Source organism: Ictidomys tridecemlineatus, chromosome 6 (assembly GCF_052094955.1).
Source record: "Ictidomys tridecemlineatus isolate mIctTri1 chromosome 6, mIctTri1.hap1, whole genome shotgun sequence".
Lineage (NCBI taxonomy): Eukaryota > Metazoa > Chordata > Mammalia > Rodentia > Sciuridae > Ictidomys > Ictidomys tridecemlineatus.
In genome coordinates this window covers 66,435,274-66,461,115 of record NC_135482.1, presented here as the reverse complement: position 1 = coordinate 66,461,115, position 25,842 = coordinate 66,435,274, and the positions used below count along the sequence as shown (strand labels likewise).

Sequence of the window (25,842 nt, the reverse complement as noted above, 5' to 3'; positions counted from 1 at the left end):
AATCTGACATGTGAGACAGAGTTTAGATCCAATTCTTTCTCTTCAGTTTTTCAGCTATTACTCCATCCAAAAACTGCCATGAGAAAAACAGCCATAGTTCAGCCAAGACATAATCATACCCCAAATAAGCTAGGAAATTAGAGAACAAAAAGAATACTACATGTTATCACACAGGACAGCTGAAGATGAAGGAAAAGGAAAAGAGAAAAGGGATCACAGTGTTCAAGATGAAAGGGAAGCAGTGATGGCCACAGCATTTGCTTGTATTTTGTGAAGATAAGGGTCCCCTCTTTCCCACTGGCAATAGTCCTTTCTTCACATAAGATTCTCCTAGTTCCAGAAGACCCTAATTTCCCCTTTGAAACAGGGGGCTAAAAGTAGGTCAGTTTGTGCCTACTGTTTTCACTTACCACTACTAATATCACCATCTGAAGACTACTGCCAATGTTAGCCTTACTTGTTACCCTTTCTGAGACCCACATTGAGCTTCTGTATGCTCACTGTGACTCCTGCTGCCTTCACTGTCTTGGCCATGAACGTCTGCTTATTTATGCAGTCCTGCTTAGGGATGGGAGGGTTGTTTATAGTGTCTTTGTTCCTTTTTTATTTGAAGAGCTGCCAGGCTGAAGCTAAAAAAAAAAACCATCTCTTTAAAGGAAAAGCCCACAATATTTTCACACTCAGGATTCAATCTATTTTTTTATGTTTTTAATTTTTTAAAAATATGTTTGCTACAATGAAAGAAATAACCAGTGCTATCTGTAGCTTCCTTCTTGTCTAGTGAACCACACAAACTTATTTTCTCATGCATCTAAACTACAACATTCCCTAACAGTAAGGTGTTGATTCCATTCCCTCACTCCAGGCCCTGAGGGCTCTATCACTGAACTATATCTCCATCCCTTTTTAAATTTTATTTTGAGACAGTCTTGGTAAGTTGCTGAGGCTGGCCTTGAACTTGCAAATCTCCTGCCTCAGTCTCCATAGCCACTGGGATTACAGGCATGTGCCACCATGCCTGGCTTAAAGTCTTGACTTTGAACCTTTCCCACATTTACACTCTGAACCCTTCTATTTCGCTCAGGAAAAAAGGTTCCAAAAGTTTTGAGCATGACAGCACTCCCAGGAAGAGACCAAGAAAATTGGTAGGGGGACAAAAGCCATTTTTGCATCTTATTTCTTGACCTTCCATTCAGATTTTTAAATTATATTTAAAGCTTATCAAATTTGTGGCTTGTTAACCACAAAGTCCAAAGACTAACCAGACTGAAGCACTTGACTATTTTGATGGTTCAAAAGGTTACTCAATCGTAAGATCTGACCCAATAGTATTACAGAAACCTATGAACATGCACACTGGATTTTTCTCGTATGTAAATTAAAAGTAACAAACTGTTAGGATTATTGCTAAAACTTTTGAGAAAGGCAGGCAAGACTTGCCTTTTTAAGGAGGCTATTTATTAATAATTACTACTATTCTCCATATGATTTTACATAAATCTCTGGGTTATTGGCATTAGTTCTATAACGAAACTCTTAGAAAGCTGGGCACAGAGTTGCATGCCTGTAAACCCAATGGCTCGGGAGGCTGAGGCAGGCAGGAAGATAACGGGTTCAAAGTCAGCCTCAGTAATTTAGCCATGCTCTAAGCAACTCAGCAGGGTTGTCTCTAAATAAAACAGAAAGGTGTCTAAAATTTCGCTCTTTTATTTCATTCAAGCACATTGTATATAAATCCATCATATTCATTTATCTCATTTTCTTATATTTTTCCCTTTTTATGTAATCAGGTTAAGGAAAACCTATTCCCAGTATTAGGTTTTTCTAGTTGGACTTAACGTTTTGCAGGCTATTTCCTCTCTCAACTGAGCATAACTCAAATTTACTCCTTGGAAATAATTATCAAATTATGACCACTACCCATTTCCCATTTCCAGTTGACATTTGTGTTCTGAGAGCTAGAATGCTTGACAAAAAAGTATGTGCTTTGACTCCAAATATTGATTCTGTGATAAAAATCAGATGACCATGATTATTGCTTTATAATTCTTACTTTCCCACTACCAATCAAGTTGGAAAACTATCTACATAGGCTACTGTGGAGTTACCAAGATTACAGGTGTGCACCACTTTGCCTAGCTATTGTGATGCAGATAACTAAAAAACACCTCTTTTCTTTGAGAGATTAGGTTTACAAAATATTTAATCTGTTTGGTAAATCATCACTTCAGTGAAGTTAGAGTGCTATGTTGATTCTCTCTTTTTTTTTTCAATATATATTTTTTAGTTGTAGGTGGACACAATATCTTTATTTTATTTTTATGTGGTGCTGAGGATCAAACCCAGTGCCTCATGCATGCCAGATGAGTGCTCTACCACTGAGCCACAAACTCGGCCCCTCGATTCTATCTTAATCCCTCCTTTACCTCTCCCCTATCTCTTGTTTGCTATGAAACTTTTCCCTCATGATTTTCCTTCACAGTTTTAATTTAGAAACACAGTAATCCAACAGTCCAATACTTTTCCATTTTGGAAACAACAACAGTAATGATTAATATGGGTTTGCAAAGAAGAACCAAAAGAAGATATGTCTGCTTGTTATTTTTTCAGTTTACCTGTATAATTTAGTAGTAAGGAATGATAGGGAGATTAGGTCCTGAAAGGAAAACAAAGACTGGAAATGCTGCAGTCATTCTGCTTCTCCATATAGGATAGGGTATATAGGGTTATAAAGGAGAAAATGCTTTTAGTCATGTTTATTAACATGTGGGTACATGGAATCTGCCCATCTATTCCAAACTGTTTCCTACTTATGATTTTCTACTTATCAAGTATTGAGAGAGAGGAGTTGAAAGTTCCAACAGTAATTATAGATTTGTCTATTTCTCCTTTGCTTCATGTACTCTGAAACTGTGCTTAAAAATGTGTACATATTTAGGCTGTGAGGCATTCTGAATGAACTGACCTCTTCATCATTATAAAATGTCTTGAACACTAAGAATATTTTTTGCTCTGAAAATATACTTAGTGTAAGTTAATATGGCCACTTTATCTTTCTTTTGATTAGTGCTTATAAGCTTACATGGTATGCTTTTTCCATCCTTTTACTTCTGAAAAGTTGTGTCTATCTTCAAAATGCTTAACTGTATGGCTAGCAATATTGTTCAGTGTACTTGCCCAGCATGCCCAAGGCCCTGAGTTTAATCTCCAGCAACATCCCCTGCAACCCCCCATATCTTTTTTTTTTTTGCAGATACCTTTTTTACCCAATCTGATAATCTCTATCTTTTAACTGGTCATTTAACTCATACTATTCAATATAGTAAACACTAGCCAATTGGACTATCGAGCACTTAAAATTGTGGCCAATCCAAGCTGAGATCAGCTGTAAGTATAAAATGTATATCACATTTCAAAGAGAAGGCAAAACATTTCATTAATATTTTAATATTGACTACATGCCAAAATAATAACACATAAGATGTTATTAAAATTCACTTCTTTTTTTTTTTTTTAAATGTTGGCTACTACTAGACAATTTAAAATTAGGTATGTTGCTCACATATTTTTACTGGACAGTATTGGTGTACATCATTTACATTTAATATTGGTGTAGTTGAATTTAAATAATCTACCATCTTGCTGTTTTTTCCTGTCTCATTTATTCTTTGCATCTTTTTTCTTCTTGCCTTCTTTTTGACTTATTTTTTATTTTATTTTATCTCCATTACTGCCTTATTAATAATATATTTGGTTTTTGTTTTTTAGTGGTTGCACTAGATTTATATTATGTCTAACTATCAGAGTCTACTTTCATATGACATTATACCACCTCAGGTAGAAAGGAATAATCTTACAACAGTCCTATATACTTCTATTTTGTCCTCTCCTTTTTGCTATGATTGTCAAATATTTTACTTTTACTTCTATATGTTGTTAAGCCCCACACTGCATTGTTTTAGACAACTGTCTGAGATATTAAAAAAAAAAAAACAGGATTTACACTGCTGTTTATTTCTTTGTATAGAATGACATTTCCACGTTTTTCTTTTGCCTAAAGAATGTTGTCATTTTTTTTTTTTTCCTGTACTGGGGATTGAACCCAGGACTTTGCATGAGCTGAGCTATACCCTCAGCCCAGAACATGTCACAATATTTGTTACAGTACAGGTCTGTTGGTGATAAATTCTGTCAGCATTTGTCTGAAAAAGTATAGCTTATTTTTGAAAGATGTATTTACTGGGTATACAATCTTATATTGACAAAATTTTTTTCTTCTTCAGTACTTTAAAATGTAGATACACTGTCTTCTGGCCTACATGATTTTAGACAAACAGAATTATTCTTATCTTTATTTCTCCATACCTGATGTATTTTCCCCCTTTGGCTGTACTTACTATTTTTCTCTTTATCACTAATTTTTGGTAATTTGATTATTATTTTAGTATGGTGCTTCTTCTGCTTGATTTGATTAGCACTTCCTGGGGTGTGCTAAATTTCTTCAATTTATTCAGTTAACAATTTTCAAAATTGAGAACTCTTCCACCATCATTTTTTTTTGGGGGGGGGTTGTACTGGGGATTGAAATCGGGGGCATTCACACACTGAGTCATATCCTCAGCCCTATTTTGTATTTTATTTAGAGATGAGGTCTCAATGAGTTGCTTAGTGCCTTGCCTTTGCTGAGGCTGGCTTTGAACTCACGATCCTCCAGTCTCAGCCTGCAGAGCCACCCGGATTACAGGCGTGAACCACCATGCTGGCTCCACCATTAATTTTTCAAATACTTTGTTGACATTACCTATGTTCCCACCTTTCTTTTTGAGACTATAATTATATGCTGACTGTTTGATAACTGTCCCATGGTTCACTGATGGTCTGTCATCCTTCTTCAGCGTTTTTCATTTTATTTTATTGATACGGAGGCTTTAACCCAGGGGCACTTTACCACTGAGCCACATCCCCAGCCCTATTTATTTTTTAGTTGTAGGTGGTGGACACAATATCTTTATTTCATTCTTATGTGGTGCTGAGGCTTGAACTCAGTCCCTCACATGTGCTAGGCAAGCACTGTACTACTGAGTCACAACCCCAGCCCTTCTTTTTATTTTTTGAGGCAGGGTCTAACTACATTGCTTAGAACCTCACTAAGTTGCTAATGCTGACCTCAAACTTCCAATCTTCATGACTCAGCCTCCTGAGTTGCTGGGATTACAGGTGTGTGCCACTGTGCCTGGCTATCTTCAGCATTTTTTCTATTTACTTCTGGATGGTTTCTATTGCTATATCTTTTTGGAGGGTACTGGGGATTGAACTCAGGGGCACTCAACCATTGAGCAACATCCCCAGCCCTGTTTTGTATTTTCTTTAGAGACAGAGTCTCACTGAGTTGCTTAGTGCTTCATTTTTGCTGAGGCTGGCTCTGTCTGAACTAGTGATCCTCCTGCCTCAGCCTCCCGAGCCGCCTGGATTACAGGTGTGCACCACCATGCCAGCTTCTATTGCTATATCTTTAAGTTCACAAATGCTTTTCTTCTGACGTGTCTAATCTACTATAGCACCAGCCTGTGTATGTTTTCATTTCTGTAAGTTCAATTTGGACCTTTTTAAAAATATCTCCATTTCTCTCCACAGAATGTCCATTTTTCTCTACTTTTCTGAATATAATTAATACCTGTTTTAACATATTTGTTTGCTAATTTTATCATTTTGTTCATTTCTGGGTGTTTGTATTGACTGCTTTTCTCCTTTGTCATTAGCTGTATTTTCTTTTCTCTTTGTATAGCTGGTAATTAAAAAAATTTTTCATTAACATGTATTATTGGACAGTTTCAGGTAATTTTTGATGTGATATTGGACACTGTGAATTCTTATAGGGATTCTATTCATACACCCTCTCACTTCGGAGATTTTTTCCACTTTAACTGGCTGGAACATGACTATTCTTGGCATGTGTGTGGGCCCTGAGATTGTTCTGATTCCATCTTTCTGGCAATTCTTTTCCTAGCCTTTAGTAGTGTCTTTTCACAAACACCCAGGTCAGTATTCAACCTAAGACTTGAGAGAAGCTCCTGTATTTAAAATCTACCAGCAGTGTCTGAAAATTGTTGTTCCATATTGTTTTATTTAGTCTTCCAGTTAAGATAAAAGGGTAAATCTTGCCATTTTATTCTATTATGACCAGAAGCAAGATTTAGTCCTATTTATCTAAATTATTTCCATGTATTTGAAGGTTTTTTTTTTTTTTTTTTTTTTTTTTTTTTGGTTCTAGTCCTGGGGATAAAATCTGGGAGCCTGTGTCCGTTAGGCAAATGCTCTACCACAAGTAATATCCCCCAGCCTGTTTTGTTTTATTTTTTCTAAGTTGCCCAAATTAGCCTCAAACTTGTGATCCTCCTGCCTTACTTAGCCTCTTGAATAGCTGAAATTACAGGTGTGCATTTCCACTCTTGGCTAAAATATTTGTTTCTTGATTGTGACTTTCAATCTATTTTTACAACTAATTCTTCCTTTAACTCTGTCTTCCCCTTCCTTTAACTGGGTATTTTTATCAATAACTAATCTCCTGACCTAATTCCTACAATGTCCCTAATTTTATCAGTCTTCTACTTCTTTATGTATTATTTATAAGGTAGCCAGTTCCAACATTCCATTTTTGAGAAGTTTAATTTTCTTACGTGAAGGTAAAGCATACATTCTTTCAATTATTAATCTTTTGAAACTATATATAATTTAACAAAATTCACCTATAAATAAATCTATTCATGAAAATATTTTTTGAAAGGCTATTATATGAACAGACATTGAAGTCTATTTTCCTTTCAGGAAAGCATCAGGGGAAGGGTAGCCAAATGTTTTTCTATACATATCCAAATAGAGCATTTCCAGATTTTTTTTTTTTTAATACAAACTAAATCAATTCCTTTCATTTCCTGGCTGTTACATTCCTTGTCAATTATAAAAATAATTAATCAGTCATCTTATTTTGAAAAAAGTTTTAATATATCCTATAAAACTGATAGGGACATATAAAAAGAAGAGAAACTTTTTTGAATAAAAGTATCCATTTGAGGTAAAGAACACAATTGGAAAGGACAAATTACTTGCAAAAGATTGCTCAAAAATTGAGAAACAGAATTTTTTAAAAGGAATATAGACATTTTAGGCTGTGTACTAACACTTCAGAATATTGACTTCACAAGGACAATAACTTTGAAAGTCTGAGAAGTATGCTGCTTTGAAAATGATGCTTTTTATTTAAAATAGTTTTCATCATCATCATAGACATATGAACTGGCACCCATTTTTGAGGTTAACATTATTTTGAACTCAAAAGAAAAGCACTTCCTATAAAGTTATAGGTAGGGCTGGGTCTGTAGCTCAGTGGTAGAGTACCTGCCAAGCACATGTAAGACATTGGGTTCGATCCTCAGCACCACATAAAAATAAAATAATGGTATTGTGTCCATCTATAACTAAAAAAAAAAAATATTTTAAAAAAAGATATAGGTAAGTGTGGTAAGATAAAAGAGACAATATTTCCTTCTCATCTCTAAATAATAATTTCTATTAACTTTGCTTGCTAAAAATTCAGCTTCTGATGGGCCCAGGGAATGGAAAACATGTCCTGATGAATGCTGCTTCTATAAGGGATCTCACTGAGGTAACTGCCACAAGCAAAACTCCAGCTCATATCCTGCTCACTGCTGCCCCCTACAAGGCTGTGTATAATTTACAACAGGCACAGTCCCTTTGGAGAAACCATTTTCTCCTCTAGCAGTGGCAGGCAAAAATGACAAAAGACCAAAGATCAAAACCAATATATCAGTGGATATTTTTGCTTATTCTTGATTTTCATTTCACCCTTTGATTGTGAGGTCTTTTATCCTCTCCCCCATTATTTGATTCAATGTTCTAATTCTGAGGAGCTAAAAGTAGTAAGGGGATTCTCCCTAAATACAGTGTCAAATCACGTATTCCTTACTATTCTAGGTCAAAGAATATTACAGGGACTAAAGAACTTCTGAAATTGTTATTTTATAAACTGAAAAGGCAGTGGGGCTACTTCAGCTGCCTCCAGAGAAAAATCTGGGCATGATACCTAACTCCTAACTTTATATACCTAATCCTAAGACAGGACCCAATTTAAGATTCTGAGGTGGTATGATACAGTAGATAAGATTCAATGCTTGGGTCTGAACCTTGGCTGTGCTATTTAACAGCTATAGTAGCTAGAAGTTTCTTAACCTTCTTATGCCTTATTTTTTTATGTATAGAATGGGGATGATAAAACTATAGCATCTACTTCCAAGGGTATAGTAAATCTTACGTGAGTAGAACATATAAACATTCAGAACAATGCCTAACATGAGTTAAATGCTCAACAGATGTTCCAATATTATTATTTGGAAAGTCTTCAGCATACAAGAACAGATATTGGTACCTAAAATATATAATGTTCAATCCCAATTCTCTTCTTTGGCTGTGGAAACATTCTTTTGAAATAAAACAGATATCTACAGGTTTAGGAACAGGATAGATCAGTTTAAAAATCACAGTGCAATTAATATACTTAGTTGGAATTGGGAGGTGAGGGCAATAGCTTTTCCCCTACTATATTGAACTTCTTCAGCATCAGTTTTTAAAATATTATGTACCACTGAAGACTATTCTAGAAAGTTTATCATTTATAATGTAAGTGACCTAAAACAAGTAGATGCAGAAAGGAAGATAATGTGAGATAATGTCTTAATGTTCATCTACTATTTCTATATAAAATAAATTCTATATAAAATATTTCTATATAAAAAATTTAAGATTACCTCATCATTGAGCCAATTCAGATGATTTAGAGTTTGAATATCTTTGCGTGTAATGGTCAAGCGGAATGCTTCACTGAGAACTTCATCTTGGTTCCCATTACGAAATACATTCTTTATTTCTTTCTCCATTTCCTAGTAAAACAAAGGATGTTAGAGATCAAACACACATGGCTTCAGACAAAATCAGACTGCTCACCAATTCCCCAGGCTATATATTAGTCAACTGTTTTACCAATTTACTGTTAATCGGTTTACTTCTAACTAACATTTTGGTTTCTATTCCATTCCAACATTGATTACTTCCTTCCATCCTATTTAGTTCTCCATTCTTACAATATCCAGATACTTGTTTTTTATATTAATTCCTAAAATCTGAAACAATCTTATCAAATTTCCTAAGACTATGAAAAGCCCTCCCCCATGGCTGGTGTTGTGGCTCAGTGGTAGAGCGCTTGCTTTTGCACATGTGAGGCACTGGGTTCGATCCTCAGCATCACATAAAAATAAATAAAGATATTGTGTCTATGTGTAGCTAAAAAATATTTAAAAAAAAAAAAAAGAAAAGAAAAGCTCTCCCCCTATATTTTATATTTCTGGTCCAAATGATTTCCTAAGAAAAAGCTTTCACAAACGGTAGCAATGGAGTAAAAGCAGTGTACTTTAGACACTATTTTCCTAAAAAAATTTGTGTTTTAATTTTTAGTTGTAGATGGACATAATACCTTTATTTTATTTATTTATTTTTATGTGGTGTGGAGGATAGAACTCAGGGCCTCACATGTGAAGCAAGCACTCCACCACTGATCTACAACCAGCCCTGTGCTTTACTTTTTAAAATATAAAATACGTACTCCAGGGCAACTACAATAACTGTGTTATGCTCACCAGGTACATAATTTTTTTCTGGTTATGTTTTGCTTATAATGCTAAGGATTGAACCCAAGGCCTTGTATATGCTAGCATTCTACCAATGAGCTATATATACCCTCAACCCCCCAATTTTTTCATCAACTTTCAATAATCTTTTAAAAATAAAGATTGATGCATAATAAAATCAGCGAAGTATGCAATAAAATTTTAATACCACATATTCTATTACTTTATGTTTAAAAGTGTCCAGAGCATTCTTTCTAAATATAATACTTATTAGTGCAGGAATTTACAGCATGTACTTTACCTCTGTAATTTCAGGGAATTCATCTTCACTATCAGTTAATTTATGACTTTTTTTTTCTGTTTCTTGGGAGATTGTGACAGGGATCTCCTTTTCAAGAGGTACACGAAGATGCAGTTCTACTGAATCATGTAATGAATGTTCCTGTTCCTGCAATCTCTGAAAACCAGAACAGCAGAATAAGTGCAATAAGGAAATCTACTATTTGACTTATGTATACTGAGTAGTTCTAGTTGGAAAGACCAAGAACATATACCACTCATCATAAAATGCTATGCCACCACACACAATCTTGCAATCACAACAGCAGTTACCCAAATCCAGATAACCTTCTAAACTAGTTTCAATTTGGACATGCTATTTATTTATAATCTTTTTTAAAGATTTTTTTTTTAGTTGTAGATGATGTGGTGCTGAGAATTGAACGCAGTGCATCACCCTTTCAAGGCAAGCACTACACCACTGACTTACAACCCTAGCCCCTATACTTTTTACCTGATTTTGAAGCTGTAATGCCAGTGCTTTCTGCTCTTCAATCTGGCGCAATCTTTCCCGAGCACGAGAATCATAAACACTAGTTCTATAAAATGAAAACAAAAATGACACAAATGGAGATCACCCTCTTGGGATCAAAACATTGTTGACATGCAGTGAACATCAAATACAGAACCCTTACACAGAAAGACCTTACACTAACTTATGCCTCATCACATTTATATTTTAAGACACAGAGTAAAACGACAGAGTTAGTTAATGAAATTATCTCACCGCTTTGACTGAAATGATTGTCTCCTAGTGTACTGCTCAATGTGAACAGGTGACTTTTGTAAAAATTTATAATTGTGTAGCCACCTTTTTTTAATATTTATTTTTTAGTTGTAGTTAGACACAATACCTTTATTTTGTTTATTTATTTTTATATGGTGCTGAGGATCAAACCCAGGGCCTTGCACATGCTAGATGAGTGCTCTATTACTGAGACACAACCCAAGTCCATGAGCCCCTTTCTAACATGCTTCTAAAATTATGTGAAAGTGAAACTTCATTCTGAATCCCAAATAAGATATTAATTAAGTTTTAGTTAAAACACATTGTTGTATTAAAATATATCCACATTGTATTTAAAGTATTGTAAAAAGTCACAAAGAGCAGAGGGTTTAAAAAACTAAAAGTTAGTTCTTGGAACTGGAAACTAAATGCCTTCAGTAAATAAGTTAGTTTTACCAGTGTCAAAATAAAAACATATATTTTCCTTTATATATAATGTCTAACTTTGAAATATTTTTCCAATTCAATTTAGTTTCAATGATTGCCATAATTTAATAAACATAAAAATAGAAATATCCCAATTCTGAGAGAATTTCTAAAACTCAAGTAGGTAATTCTTAATGACACACAAAAAAAAGATAATCAGGATGATAAGCTAATTGTTTCTCTTCTTCTAACTGAAAATAAAGTGACTGAGAAAGAAAAATCATACTAAAAACAAATAACTTACAATTCTTTGATCCACAGCTCTGCCTGGAAGAAAGTAGGACTACAGGTGGGAGGAAAAAATGAGCCAGAGAGATTTATGAGAAAACTTAAATATTTTTATCAACAAAAGCAATCATTTATATAGTTTATAATAATACTTTATGGAATAAGTATAAGGTACCTAATTGACATAAGATAACTATAATATTATCTGAGAATAAAGTTGTAAAAATATTATCTGAGAAGAACACAAATGAGTCATCTGCTTACACATTTCTTAAAAAGATCACCCAATTAAAAAAAGAAAAATGATTACCCAATTAAGTTTAGCATAGTTCCCCAATTGCATGAGAGGACAGTATGTGAAAAAGCACATTACTATTCAAGATAATATATTAAGCTAGAACTTTACTCTTATTAAATGATTTATGCCGACAGATTTATTAATGATTTACTCAAATCTTAGGGATTCTTGGATTTCTTGTCAAAGTCAAAAAGTATCCATCCAAATCATAATAGTTGCTGAACATTCCCATTCACCAAATATTCCCTATCAAATAGCTAATAAGTCAATGAGTGCCAAAGCAGAGAAGAACAATGCAAATCCATTCCAGAGCTAAAAGATCAATTCTACTGTAGTTCCTACTGCCAATCTAAGTGAATAATGCTTAATGGTGTCACAGGCATGTTAACTGTCCCAACTGCTTCTTATTTTTCTTGACTTCAACTCCTTGAAAACCCCTAACTAAGGAATCTATCACAGAAACAACTTAAAGAAAAGTGAACACTTTTCTGAAGAAACTTAGATAGAACAAGTAAAAAGAGCATTAAATAGGGAGTTAAGAGACCTATATCTCCTGGAGCTGTCCCCATTTAGTTTTATAATTTTGAATAAGACATGGACATTGTTTTCAAGATTTATAAAATACAGTGTGATATAGAATCTCTTTCAGTTCTTAAATACCTATAATCTCTCCTAGAAAGGGTACTAACAAGGGCTCAGAGGATAACCCTTGCCCCTTAGTCTAACTTTGGAGAGTTCGTATCCCCAGTAATCCTTAGGTTGCTATTCCACTGCCTCTGCATTGTCATTGTCATTAATGACAGCCTATCCCCTTGGCACAATGACACCTGATATGATAAGACCAAGACAGAATGCCACAGAGAACAGTGGTAGCACTGTGAGGGCTGTTTAGTGTATGGTACTAAAAATAAATGAACATGAGAAGGTGTTTATTACACAATATAAAGAAATTTCACAGTAATGGATCATGCTATTAAAATCTGGCTTTCCTTATTAAAACAAAAACTTGATAAAGACAGAAAAGAACTTTTTATTTTATAAACTACCACATCTTCTGCAACTAGAATAGTTCCTTGCACACAGCAGACACTTAATATTTGAATAAAAGAATAATGCAGGGGCAAGTACTTCTCTTCAATGGATTAAGGTATCTACTGTCTCAGGAAAGCCAAATAGGGGAAATTTCCTTTTCCAAAGAGATTATATATTACTTCTCATAGAAATGAAGCATACAGTAATAGTAATAACTACAACTATATGTGTATGTGTATACATATGTGTGTATATACACACACACACACACACACACACACACACACATATATTTTTTGAGACAGGGTCTCACTAAGTTGCTGAGACTGACTTTGAACCCACCATTCTCCTGCCTCTCCTTCTGAGCTGCTGGGATTACAAGCATGCGCCACTGTGCCTGGCTAACTACAACTATATTTTGAACACTGACTTGGTGCTCCATATGTAAAACTTTGCTCTAGGTGTTTTACATACTAGTGAAGCTTCATGATTAGCCCCATATTATTTAATCCTTAATATATATGTAATATATATATATATACAGAAAAGGAAACTCAGGTTCAGAAGGATAATTTGTCTTGGAATAGCCAGGATTAGAAATCTTATCTAATTCCGAAGACTGTGTTCTTTATACTTGTGGTTAAATGCCTTTCAGTAGACTGATTCATTAAGCAAAAAGGGACAAAAGGAGTACTAGGGCTACTTAGAGTATTTCAGGCTCTCTAGGATATTCAATTATTTAGCAAAGATTTATTTTCTAAGCACTCATCACATGTCAGGCACTATGATCAGTATTGGGTGATGACTAGGTTCCATTTTCAACAAACAGTATCACGTAATCAATCTTACCCAACAGACCATTTCTCCTTCATCTCTTTCTTTAGTTATCACTAGACGTCCTCCATAAAGGAAAAGACATAGTAAAGAATCATTGAGGAAGTCTTTTTACATTTCTAGCAGTGCTAGGGATCGACCCCAAGATTTTACACATGCTAAGCAAGCGTGCTACCACTAAACCACACCCTCAGCCTAGTGAGAACACTCTATCTTTGATTAATTTCTTCCTGAGAGAGAAAACCTACTTCTTTTGGGGTACCAGGGATTGAACTCAAGGGCACCTAACCACTGAGCCACATCCCCAGCACTATTTTGCATTTTCTTTAGAGACAGTCTCACTGAGTTGCTTAATGCCTTGCTTTTGCTGAAGCTGGCTTTGAATTTGAGATCTTCCTGTCTCAGCCTCCTGAGTGGCTGGGATTACAGGCATGTGCCATCATGCCTGGCTGTGAAACACTTTTAAAATGCTTTATCTATAAGTTCTTCTTCACATAATTCAATGGTAGAGTACTAATACTGGCATTTTATTTATAAGTAATATGAGGTTCAGAAGAATAACTTCTTCAAAGTTACAGGAAGCCTGAAAGAGCCAAGATCAGAAGTCAGGTCCGACTCTGAAAAACTAAGAAATAAAGAACCAAAACTACAAAGTCTCCCTGAGATACTCAACAGAAAATTTTAATGAATACTTAAAGCTTAGAATGAATGGGGGAGCTGCAAAGAAGTAGTGAAATTAAATGAGAAAGAACATTTTATTATCTCTAATCTCCTCAATGGAAAACTAATACTGCCATTCTAGCAACTGAAATGCCAAGACCATAATATGGCAAAGAATTCTAAGTAATAAGCTAGTGGATTACAGAGGGAGATGTACTTGACACCTCCCAGAGTAGTATTGACACCTCCCAGAGAAGTAAAGTTTCATATGTAAGTAACTCTTGAAATGCAATTTAGATAAAAGAGACTACTGTTAGACCAATTGACAGAATATTCCAGGCAGAAAAAAAATTGGCAAAAAAAAAAGCATATCATATTTAAAAACTAAAACAAATTCAGCATTTGAATATATGAAAAGAGTCTCATATTTCCACATGGCTTCCTCTCACTTTCATTACGACTCTACTCAGCTGGCACTTGACTGAAGACTTGCCTCAACTACCTTATATATGTAAGTTTCTCCAACCTTAGCCTACATATTAGTCCATTTTTCTTTACAGCATTTATAACTACTACACATATATGTTTATATGCTCCCTACTTGTCTTCTATCACTTCCCTCATCTAAAATACAACTCCTTGAGGGCAGAGACTTCTTTTCTCTGCTGTTATCTCCATTGTCTATTCCAGTACCTGGCACATAGTAGACTCTTAATATTTAAATACTTGTTAAAGAAATGTGCAATGGAAAGTAAGGCTTATGGAGGAAGTGCTCACTATACAATACTAAGGAGTTTGGGTTTAATTCTATGTCTAATAAACCACCCTTGAAAGAGTTTAATAAATGGTCATAAATTCCTTTAATGAATGATCAGATATTTTAGAAAGATCACTCTGGCTATAGCATGGAAAATGAACTGAAGAACAAAGTAGAAGAATTTTAGAAAGATCACTTTGTTGCAGCACGAAAATGGATGAAAGAATAAGGTTGAAAATGAATTAACAAACATAGTATGGTGGAAGATGAAATGAAGAACAAAAGGAAGGCTGGAGGAAAGATGATCAATTAGGAAGTCACTGAAATTCAAATAATACATGAGAAAGGTTTGAGTTGAGGCAATTTTGTGTTACACAACTCTTAGTAAAGAAATTTTGGTTAAACAAAGGGAAAATTATATGTTAAGAATGACCTTTTCACTCTACATTGTGTATAAGTGAAATGAAAAGTTGTGCTCCATTTGTATACAATGAATCGAATGCACTCTGCTGTCATATATAACTAATTAGAAGAGAGAGAGAGAGAGAGAGAGAGAGAGAGAGAGAGAGAGAACGACCTTTTTCCTAAGTTTACCTGGGAGTTGGAGTCTGAGACTCTTTCACTTTGAGTAAAATCACAGAGTCTGATCCTAAACAAACACAAGAGCATTTCATGATTAATAAAATTCCACCGTTATATCTTCTATTTGTCTTAGTTCAAACTCCTAAATTTTATTATATTCTGTTTCCCCAAAAATAACAGCATTAGGACAAAGATAGCAAGAAAGAGAAAGAGAGACAGATCTCTTTCACTGAGACCATTAATAGGTCTTAGTGAAGAGCTTGTCTTACAAATAAGAAGTCACTCTGAAATACAAGCATATTTGCCCTTTTGGTCCACTCTTGGGATGTGCTTACTCCCTGTGCTTTCTTTTAATAATCAATCCAGATAAAGTTAACTAGCTGTTAAAATTAAAAATACAATTATACTTGGAAAATAAGAACATGCAGTCTTGAGCTCGTGATGGACCCATGAAAATGAATTAGGTGAAAGGAAGGGAAGGAAAACGGGAGGGAAAGATAGAGATAGTACTATAGGAGGACTCTATAACATACAAATTTTATCATTATATCATTTGTTTCTGGAATAAATACTCCTCTAGGGCAGCAACCATATCCTTATAAAGTGCTATGATTAGAACCTCATTTAGAGTATTTATTAAGTGGTACAAGGAGAGAATTAAACAGGGCAATGTAGTATATTTGTTTCAGTCTAATTGTATCTAAGTATCTGCCATACAATGTATGATTCTGAGGTTAAAATTTTATTGTTTTGACTTTGTTGTGCAGTCCTAGGTATGAAACCCCAGGTTTCACCCACACTACACAAGCACTCTACCACTGAGCCACTTCCCCAGCTCTGCCCCACCTTCTATTAAATAAATAACTTCAAAAATGTAATACAAGTTTTCATGGGTATGTGTAACTATATAATGATGCCACCAGAATTTTTTTTTCATATTTTTTTGGCTGTAGATGAACATAATACTTTATTTATTCTTTATGTGGTGCTGAGAATCAAACCCAGTGCCTCACATGTGCAAGGCAAATGTCTACCACTGAGCCACAACCCCAGCCCCCATGATGTCACCAAAAATTTTAATCCTTAAGTGAGACAAACAAACAAACAAAAAGATTTTAAAAAAATCAAATGAATTGAGGAAGGAGGAAAAGTCTTGTGCTCAATCTATCAAGATTCCTAATGTCTGACCATTTAACCCACAAGTTGTTTTAAGTTACATACCTAAATATGTACAAGTGTACCATAATACATACCAAAAAAAGGAGAGAACTATTATAGCAAAACCTTAAATGACCAATGCCAAAAGTCAGGAAAAAAAAAACTCTCTCCAAAACTTGCTGACATTCATTCTAAAATGCATAAACCTATAATGGCTTAGTATTATATGTTAAATACTTATACTTCAATACTTTTTTGATATCTCAAAACTTCTAGAACTTCAGTTTACTTGATTTTCATTGCAAAGTAATTAAGAAACAGGAAAAGTGCTGAAGCAACTTGGCTGGATGTACTCTGATTCTAGGTTCTGCCTCAGGCAATTAGTCATTTAGATATTATATCAAATCATTTACAATTTGATGTAAGAAAAGAGTACCACCTCCCCCCAAAAAAGGAAGAAAAAAGGAAAAAGTAGTATTTCATTATTTTACTTGTATGTTTAGCTTGCTCATGGCATGATTAGTTGAATTACGTTTTTAAAGTCTCATATATGTATATATAGTGTATATGTATGTTATGTGTACATTACAATGTTGCCAATAATCAATCCAGATAAAGTTAACTAACTGGCTGTTAGAATTAAAAATACAGTTATACAATATCATTTTTACCTTCAGATTGTGTGTTTGATGCTGGTAAATTATCTGGTTGATGTGGAAGAGAGTGGTGATGATGGAGTTGATGGCAAGGATCAGAATCTGTGGATCCAAATGGAACATCTGGGGTATATGACGGTAAGGAATATGCACTGTGAGACCGCTGTTCCTGGGTAGTTAAAATGCTGGCAGATCCAGATGATGAAGTATCAGAACCAATGACATGAGATGCACAAGAATTTCCATTTTTAAACAGTGAGTCTTTCAAAGTATTCTTACTGGAGCTAAGACATCGAGACCTAGCAAAAGAAGATATAGTTTGAATATCAAATAGCAAATTGTAGAATTAAATTAATCTAAAAAGATGCTTCTGTAACTCACAGGTGTAAAGGAAAATGTGTGGTGGGTTTGGCTACAGAGAACTGTTTCCCTGTGACCATCTGTAGCAGCTGTCTGTAGATCTCTTTTTCTTCTTCTTGAACTGTCTATAAGACAAAAAAATAAAGATCTTAAATACATTCAATGAGACAAGTATTTCTCAAAGTAGCATCTAGATTAAATCCCAGAAGTTCAGTCAAATTTCAAGCAGACTCCTAAAGGTAATTAAGAATTGTTGTACATTAGGCTGAGAGGTAATATACCTGTAATTCCAACGACTTGGGAAACTGAAGCACAAGGATGGCAAGTCTGAGGCCAGCCTCAGCAACTTTGCAAGACCCTCAACTACTGAACAAAACCCTGTCTCAAAATTTAAAAAAAAATAATAAAAAAGGTCTGAGGATAGTGGTAAAGCACCCCTGGGTTCAACTCCTTCCCCAAATCTATATGTAAAAGAATATTCCAGATAGAGGAACAGCAAATGCAAAACCCTGAAATAGGAATGTGCCTGATGTATTCAAGAAGTAGTAAGGTCAGTGTTAATGAAGGGAAGGGTAGAAAGAAATAAGGTCACCTTGCCAAGAACTAAACTGCATAAGAATAAAATAATATTAGTGATATTACTATGTCAGTTCATTACATCATTATTTACTGTAACCATGTAAAACATCTACTACTCTATACAAATCCCCTGAAGCAATGGACTGTGTTCAAGAAGTTTCAGTTATTATTTTAAAATCTTACAAACTGTGTAAAATAACTACACAAAAATTTTAAACATGGTGGTAGGGTTAGCAGCACCTTGCAGTGACATACAATATGTGCATAAGTATTTTATTCAATTACAAATATTTGTTAAAAGCCAAATGAATTAAATGATTAATTACAAAGGCAAATAAAAATACTAATATTTTTTCTTCTTGAATCTTTAGTTGTTGCTACAGAGTAAATTATAATTACATTGCCAATGTTATTATAGATGTTACTCATCTACTAGAATATACTTAAACTGTGAGGCATGACAACTCCCTTGAGGAAAAAAAAAAAACTATCCTTAAAGGTGTACAGCTAAGTCAGAAAAGAAAGAACAGACCCAAGAGGAAAAACAACAACAAAAACAAAGAAACAAACAAAAACCCCACAACAACAAAATCTTGCAATGCTGTAGGTGGGCAGAAAAAAAACCTCCATTATTTTATCCCTTAGATATTAATACTGTATTCAAGATGATGGTGACCTCCCTTTCTACAGTTTGTGAAAATACTATTTACAGTACTGGGCTGGCACCTCCATGATGGCACAAAAATAAGGCTAGAAACAGACATTACCAGGTATAAAGTAATATCAATAACCAAATCTTTTATTTTTTGCTATTCTACTGAAAAGAAAACACTTGAAAAACTTTTCTCTATAATCTTAAATTGCCATTATGAAGATTTTTTAATAGCAGAATGAAAACACATTATTATAGATTATTAGATGGTAAGAACAGTCTGTTGATCAACTCAACAGTGATCTTCTATGTGCAGGAAATCTGTGTTAGCTGGCATTTTATGGACCAGGAGTTTCTGTATATCCTAAATATAAGTCTTAACTCTTCTAGTATACTGAATAACCTAATCAACATACATTAAAGTTATCAATAGACTGTTTCCAAGAGTAATTAAGATGAAAGGAGGGAAGGGAAATCAGGTTACCTGGGTCATAAAATTAAATCTTAATTAACCAACACTTTTAGTACATATCCACTGTCCCACCAAACTGGATTTTAAAAACCTTTGTTTATTACATCATAGAGGAAAACAATGTATATACTCCAGGATGAGACGTTACTTTGCAGAGCATCTCTTGATACCAAGGGAATGTTTAAAAAAGAAAATCATTTCCATCACATGAAGATCTCAAAAGAACATGGAGTAAATGAAACAGAAAAGATATTTGTTCCAAAGGTATCAACCACCAAAGTTAAAAACACTTCTTTCTCACATCACAGAGCCAACTATTATCTCAGAATAAACTTTTATATTTATAAGATACAAAGAACCAAGGGATCATAAAGTAACTTTACTAACACAAATTAAGAGAAATCTAGATTAATTCGATGTAAAGATCTAATTAAAAAGTAATTTAACACACACTAGTCCCCTATAAATCATTTTCTCAATAAATGTAACTTCAAAGAAAAGATTTTGACCCTGAACAATCTCATACTTACTAGTGGACATAAAATAAAAAAGAATAGATTATCCTTATTCCAAACCCTTAAAGCCTCATGTTTCCAGTTTAAACTAATTTATAGTTTTAAAAGTTTAAAGTTTTCATTGTTTTACATATTAATTTGGAGGTCACAAGGACTTTTTTTTTTTAATGATGGTAGGTACCTTTTCTCTTTCATTAAAACAACAAAAAAAATGAACGTTACGTTCTATTTGGAACCATTTCTGACAAAGAAAAGATAGTTTAGGAAACTTTCAAAAGAACATACATAACATTTGGTTTTACCAAATAATGCACAAAACGGTAAGTCACTTGAAACATCAAATATACTCCTGTTTTAAAGCATCTAGTACTATAAATTTTTTTAAAAACCACATCTTTCTATATAAAGTGTTTTTATACTTAAATAAGAAATTAGGAAATGAAGAGGAAAAGAAGCAATAATTAGATAATATGTTGAAGTTCAGGAGCTTTTCTAACATTACATTTAAAAAACTTAGTTTAGGACCAAATTTTAAACAGTGTAAGATTAATTAAGGTGCTGAATTCTACTAAGAAAAATATGTGACATATTCCTACAATTAGGTGATATTTCTGCAAGAGGCTCCATCAAAAAATTGAACTGTAAGAGTATAAAAATTTTTAGAGTGCACAAAACGAACCTTAACAAACAAGCCAATTATTTTTACAAATTATCCAAATAACTTTGTAATCTCCCTAACTTTTATTTTGCTTAACTTTTAAAACATACAAATAAATTTCAAGTACAAAATGTATATCACTCAATAATTTTCTATTAAATTCAAATGCATTGTTTATGACAAAACTGTAAAGCACTGAAGAGAAAAAAAAATAAAACTATCCTTGCCATTTATATAAAATCTAACATCTTAAAATGCTCAATAACTTACAGAGAAGCATGTCTGGAAGCAATATGTAATTGAAAAAACTGTGTTCTTACCCTTTAAATTTTGTATTGTTGCTAGTATTTTCTTTTTCTAACAGAAATTTACATCCTCTATAACAAAAACTGTGATAATGGAAATGTTCTATAACTGTGCTGTGCAATATGGTAGCCACTACCCACATGTGACTAATGAATGCTTGAAATGTGGCTTGTGACTGAGAAACTAAATTTTTAATTTCATTTAATTTGAATTAATTTAAATAACACTTGTGGTTACGGGTTATCCCAACTGGACAGCACAGCTCCTCAATGCTGTACTCTTAATCAGTTATTCTGTATAGCCACGACTTAAGAGATTTCCAAATTCTTTCAAATCCCTGTCATAAGTCTGAACAAACAGTTCAGAGGCAGTCATCTTAATTTTGTAAATAGCTTCATATTTCTAAATTTGATAGACAAATCCAGCATTGATACCCAATCTTCATATTTTCTATTCTTTTTAATTATACATGAAAATAGAATGTATTTTGACATATTATACATACATGGAGTATAACTTCCAATTCTTGTGGTTATACATGATGTGGAGTTACACTGGTCATGTATTCATATATGAACATAGGAGTTATGTCCAATTCCTTTTACTATCTTTCCTATTCCCACCGCCCCTTCCATTCATTCCCCTTTGACTAACCCAATGAACTTCTATTCTCCCCCCCCACCTTTATTGTGTGTTAGCATCCACATAGCAAAGAGAATATTCAGCTTTTGATTTTGGGGGATTGGCTTATTTCACTTAGCACAATAGTCTCTAGTTCCATCCATTTACTGGCAAATGCCATAATTTCATTTTCTTTATGGCTGAGTAATATTCCCTTGTGTATATATACCATATTTTCTTTATCCATTCATCTGTTGAAGGACACCTAGGTTGGTTCCATAGCTTAGCTATTGTGAATTGAGCTGCTATAAATATTAATGTGGCTATGTCACTGTAGTATGCTGCCAATTTTCATTCTTTAAACAAAAGCAAATATATCTCTCTTGGAAATCCCAACATTCCCATGGAAATAACATTTTCTCCAGTTCATAAGTGTCCATCAATTAATTCTCTATTCATAAGGAGAAAATGTATTATTTCTGTATTACTGGTAATGCCAGAGATTCAATTTTTAAATAATTTGCTCTAAGTTTGATACTAAAGTTGTTTTAATATTTGTCTACTCCTATGGATTATTCTATAGTACAAGTGGCTTGCTTTTCATAGTAGATTACTCTATAGTACACGTGGCTTGCTTTTCAAAAATCAACTGAGGAAAGATTTCCTGCACTTCATTTCATTACCAGGTTCAATCCTTAGCATCTTCTTTGCACTGTAGTAGAAAGGAGAAACTACAGCCTCAAGTCCTGATTTAACCTGTGCCTTGAGGGGTTGGCTGGAGTGGTAAATAGTCAGTCCAAGGAGAGCGAGGGTGGTCCAAAGGAGTAGCTGATGGGTGAATGTCAATCTTATGTTGATCATACCGAGATTACTCAGCTGCTATGCTGCTGCAGTTTCCTTCCCCAGTCTTTCTGTACTCTTTAAGCTCTGGCATAAGCACAAGCCCCGTAAATTCACTAACTAAGAAAACATTACTTGGTTTGTAATAACTAATATATATGATCCAAAATTCAATAGTACAAAAATATAATAAAAAATAAATCACCCTTTCATCATTGTTGCCCAGCTCTTATCATCAAAGGTAAATGTTGCCAGTTTCTTGTTTAGCTTTTGCCCTACAAAATGAATTACTAGTTCTGCCATTCTTCCCTTGAATATTTTAGATGAAATAAAACTTTTAAAATGCACATTTTTACTAAACATTTGCCAAAATACTTCACAATAATCAGGTTTTGTTACTTGAGAGGCCCACTTGCCCCCAAAAACCAAATGGAAAAAGTAATGGGAAAGGCAGAAAAGAGACTTTAATCAGTATAGGTTACACCAGAAGACAAGGGGACTGGCATCTTTTATCGTGTCTTCAGGGATACTGACCTGAGCTTCCATAAAGACAAGTAAACACAGAAATATGCATAAGCAAACAGTATTGGTCAAACTGATTGATCATTATCTAAGAATGGGAAAGAATCTTATCAGAGATAAGTTGCTATTATGAGGGAGTAGTTTCTATACCTTTATAGATCAGATCTATTATTTCTGGAATCCAAGTGATTTGTGCTTATGCCAGAGCAAAGAAGACAGATGAAAAATGGAAGCAGAGATGCAAAGTCTTTTATCCTGTTTTTAATTACCCATTGGACATTTGAAAATCCAAGTAAAAAGTCTAAGTCCTTATTAAAGTCCTTTGACACCTAAGAAATCTTCAATTACCAAATTTTGCAATTATTTAGCAAATAGTACTATAATCTTGTGTCCATGCTCAGTAATCTCCACTAGGCAAGAATCATATCACTATGTTGTAAAAAAGAAGGCATACCAGAGGAGACTTACTCACAAGACCTGGGTTCTAGGCCTGCCATTACTAGATGTGTGATCTCTGACTTTTACTTTCCAAATCTGGAAAATATGGATACTAACTCACTTTTACCTATTTCATTGGGTTAATGAACTCAGCATAATAATACGTGTAGGAAGCACACTATAAACATTAATCCAGTATAAATGTAAAGTTATTAATTATTCATTTCTATTTTCACAATAACCAGTTAATTAGATATGTAATAAATTAGATGCTAAACAGATATATAGTAAATATGCAACTGAACAGGAAAAACCCTGATTCCTATTGTACAAATTACATGCAGTACTGTATTTACAAAATTTGATTTTTTTCTTTAGGTTTATTAAATGAATATAACAACTTAAGTGTCACCAAAACATCTTTTTTTTTTTTTTTTTCTTTTTGCAGGAGATGGGGGAAATCTAGCACCTCAAAGATCTTACCCAAAATAAAAGGCTATAAATCATTTCATGGTCTTTTTTTTTTCTTTCATATTTAGGAAAAATTCATCCTAGTGGGAAGGACAGGTGTTCTATCAAATTTTATCAAAACAAAAACTGTTTAGCAAGTTAATAGTTTTGCCACTGGAAATAAAAATTTAAGGAGTCTCCAGGGAAAAAAGAGAAAGAGCGAGCAAGAAAGAGTGACAGATTATCGTGTATGAGAAGCCATTAGGGTAACAAGGAAAGTAAAGCCAGTCACACAACAGGAAAAGAAGATGGGAAGAAAAATAATGAAATTCTGATAAAATAGGTCTTTAATTCCTTTAGTCAAGATGACAGAATTCAAGAAGAGTAAATAAGAAGAAAAAACACAGAAAGGATTAAGTAAATAGAGTAAGTATAAACATCTTATCAGAGGTAACTAAAGATCCTAACTTTTAGCAGCTTTTGTTTCAGGTTTTCCTTACCTCTTCTGCTGTACTAACATGTCGCCTCTGAGTTTTCTTAGGGCTTAAAAGGCTTCGACGACATGAACCACTCCAAGATGGACTTGGAACAGGCTTAATAGGAAAAGATTTTTCATACGCAGACATGTGGCAGTGATGGTTTGACTTTCCTGTAAAAGTGTTTGATATTCCACTAAAAAATAAAAAGTTTGTAAGAAAGATAAAAACAGTTAAAATAAATCTAGTCATTATTCACTTTCTAGAAACAACTAAAACAGAATGATAAATTGACACAAGGGGTCGTAGCCACTTAAAAGGTCTGCCCTTAAAAAAGGTCTTAAACTACCAAAACATACATAATCATCAAACATAATCATGTTTCTTAGATCCATAATATAGAACTTCCTTCAGTTAAGAACCATATAGTGGTTTGGTATGACAGATAGCAAATCAGACTAGATTTCTTTGGAAAATCTGAATTTCAGATATGCTAAACATACATAAACATACATGAACCAAGGGCAATGTGCATGCTAGGCAAATGTTCTACCACTGAGCTATACCTCCAGCCCTATACATACATGTTCTATTACTCTACAACCCTGTGTCCCAAGCCCTTTTGATGGATTTACTTTAAATATTTAAAAATGGAGAGCTGAAACCTCACAATTAACTTTTAAACTGACTTAAAATTTCCTGAAAGACCAACAGGGGGCTCCCATCCTTCATTAAAAACAGAACACTTTTTATTAGGCTACAATACTGTGAATTTTGGTTTCACCAGTCTCTGAAAATTTTGGTTTTGTTTCATTTTATTACTTGTGCCCTATCATATGGGAAAAAGTGGCAAGAAAAATTTCTGTGAACTCAAAAGCCCAGTCATATCTCTAAAACTTAATAAATTTAAGTTTTTTCTATGTGATATTTTTTATCTATCATTACCCAGCAAGTTTGTGGTACTTACTATTACCATAATTAATTTTTCTTTTTCTTTTTTTCCTGCTGACGACTCAGAATAGTGTTACACCACTGACTAAGCTGAATTCAATGCAATCAACTCTTTACATCATTACATGTGGTCTGAATCCAAGTGGAATGAATAGGTCTAATGAAAATCAAAAAACACATAATAATACTCTCTTAACTTTTCAAACTTTTTTTTTTTTTTAAAGAGTGCTAGAGTGGGGAAATGAGCAAGAACTTGGGTTGGGAATGTAGCTCAGTGATAGAGCAAGCACTTGCCTAGCATGTGTGAGACCCTGGGTTCAATCCTCTATAACACAAGAGAAGGGGAGTGGGAGCAAAGACTCAATTTCAGGAACAGGCTTATTTTCTTAGGCTTGGGAGGTACCACTATAAAAAGATGACAAAGGCAATATAATTGTTTACAAAGGATATAATGGTCTGGTGCGGTGGTACACGCTTATAATCCCAGCAGCTCGGGAGGTTGAGGCAGGAGGATTCTAAATTCAAAGCCTGCATCAGGGGGGATGGG

General features: G+C 34.0%; 1 protein-coding gene across 5 annotated transcripts in view; it reads right to left on the bottom strand.

The window, feature by feature from the left end:
- The window catches only part of Senp1 (SUMO specific peptidase 1), a 54,522-nt gene that overhangs the window by 11,495 nt on the left and 17,185 nt on the right, over positions 1 to 25,842 (bottom strand). For all 5 annotated transcript variants that reach the window (XM_078014779.1, XM_078014777.1, XM_078014778.1 and 2 more), the window contains 8 exons: positions 24,369 to 24,540; positions 17,837 to 17,940; positions 17,471 to 17,754; positions 15,654 to 15,708; positions 11,495 to 11,533; positions 10,492 to 10,576; positions 10,000 to 10,155; positions 8,823 to 8,954 (listed from right to left, as the gene is read on the bottom strand). In XM_078014779.1, coding sequence (XP_077870905.1) covers positions 8,823 to 8,954; positions 10,000 to 10,155; positions 10,492 to 10,576; positions 11,495 to 11,533; positions 15,654 to 15,708; positions 17,471 to 17,754; positions 17,837 to 17,940; positions 24,369 to 24,540 — 1,027 coding nt within the window. The remainder of the gene's footprint in view (positions 1 to 8,822; positions 8,955 to 9,999; positions 10,156 to 10,491; positions 10,577 to 11,494; positions 11,534 to 15,653; positions 15,709 to 17,470; positions 17,755 to 17,836; positions 17,941 to 24,368; positions 24,541 to 25,842) is intronic.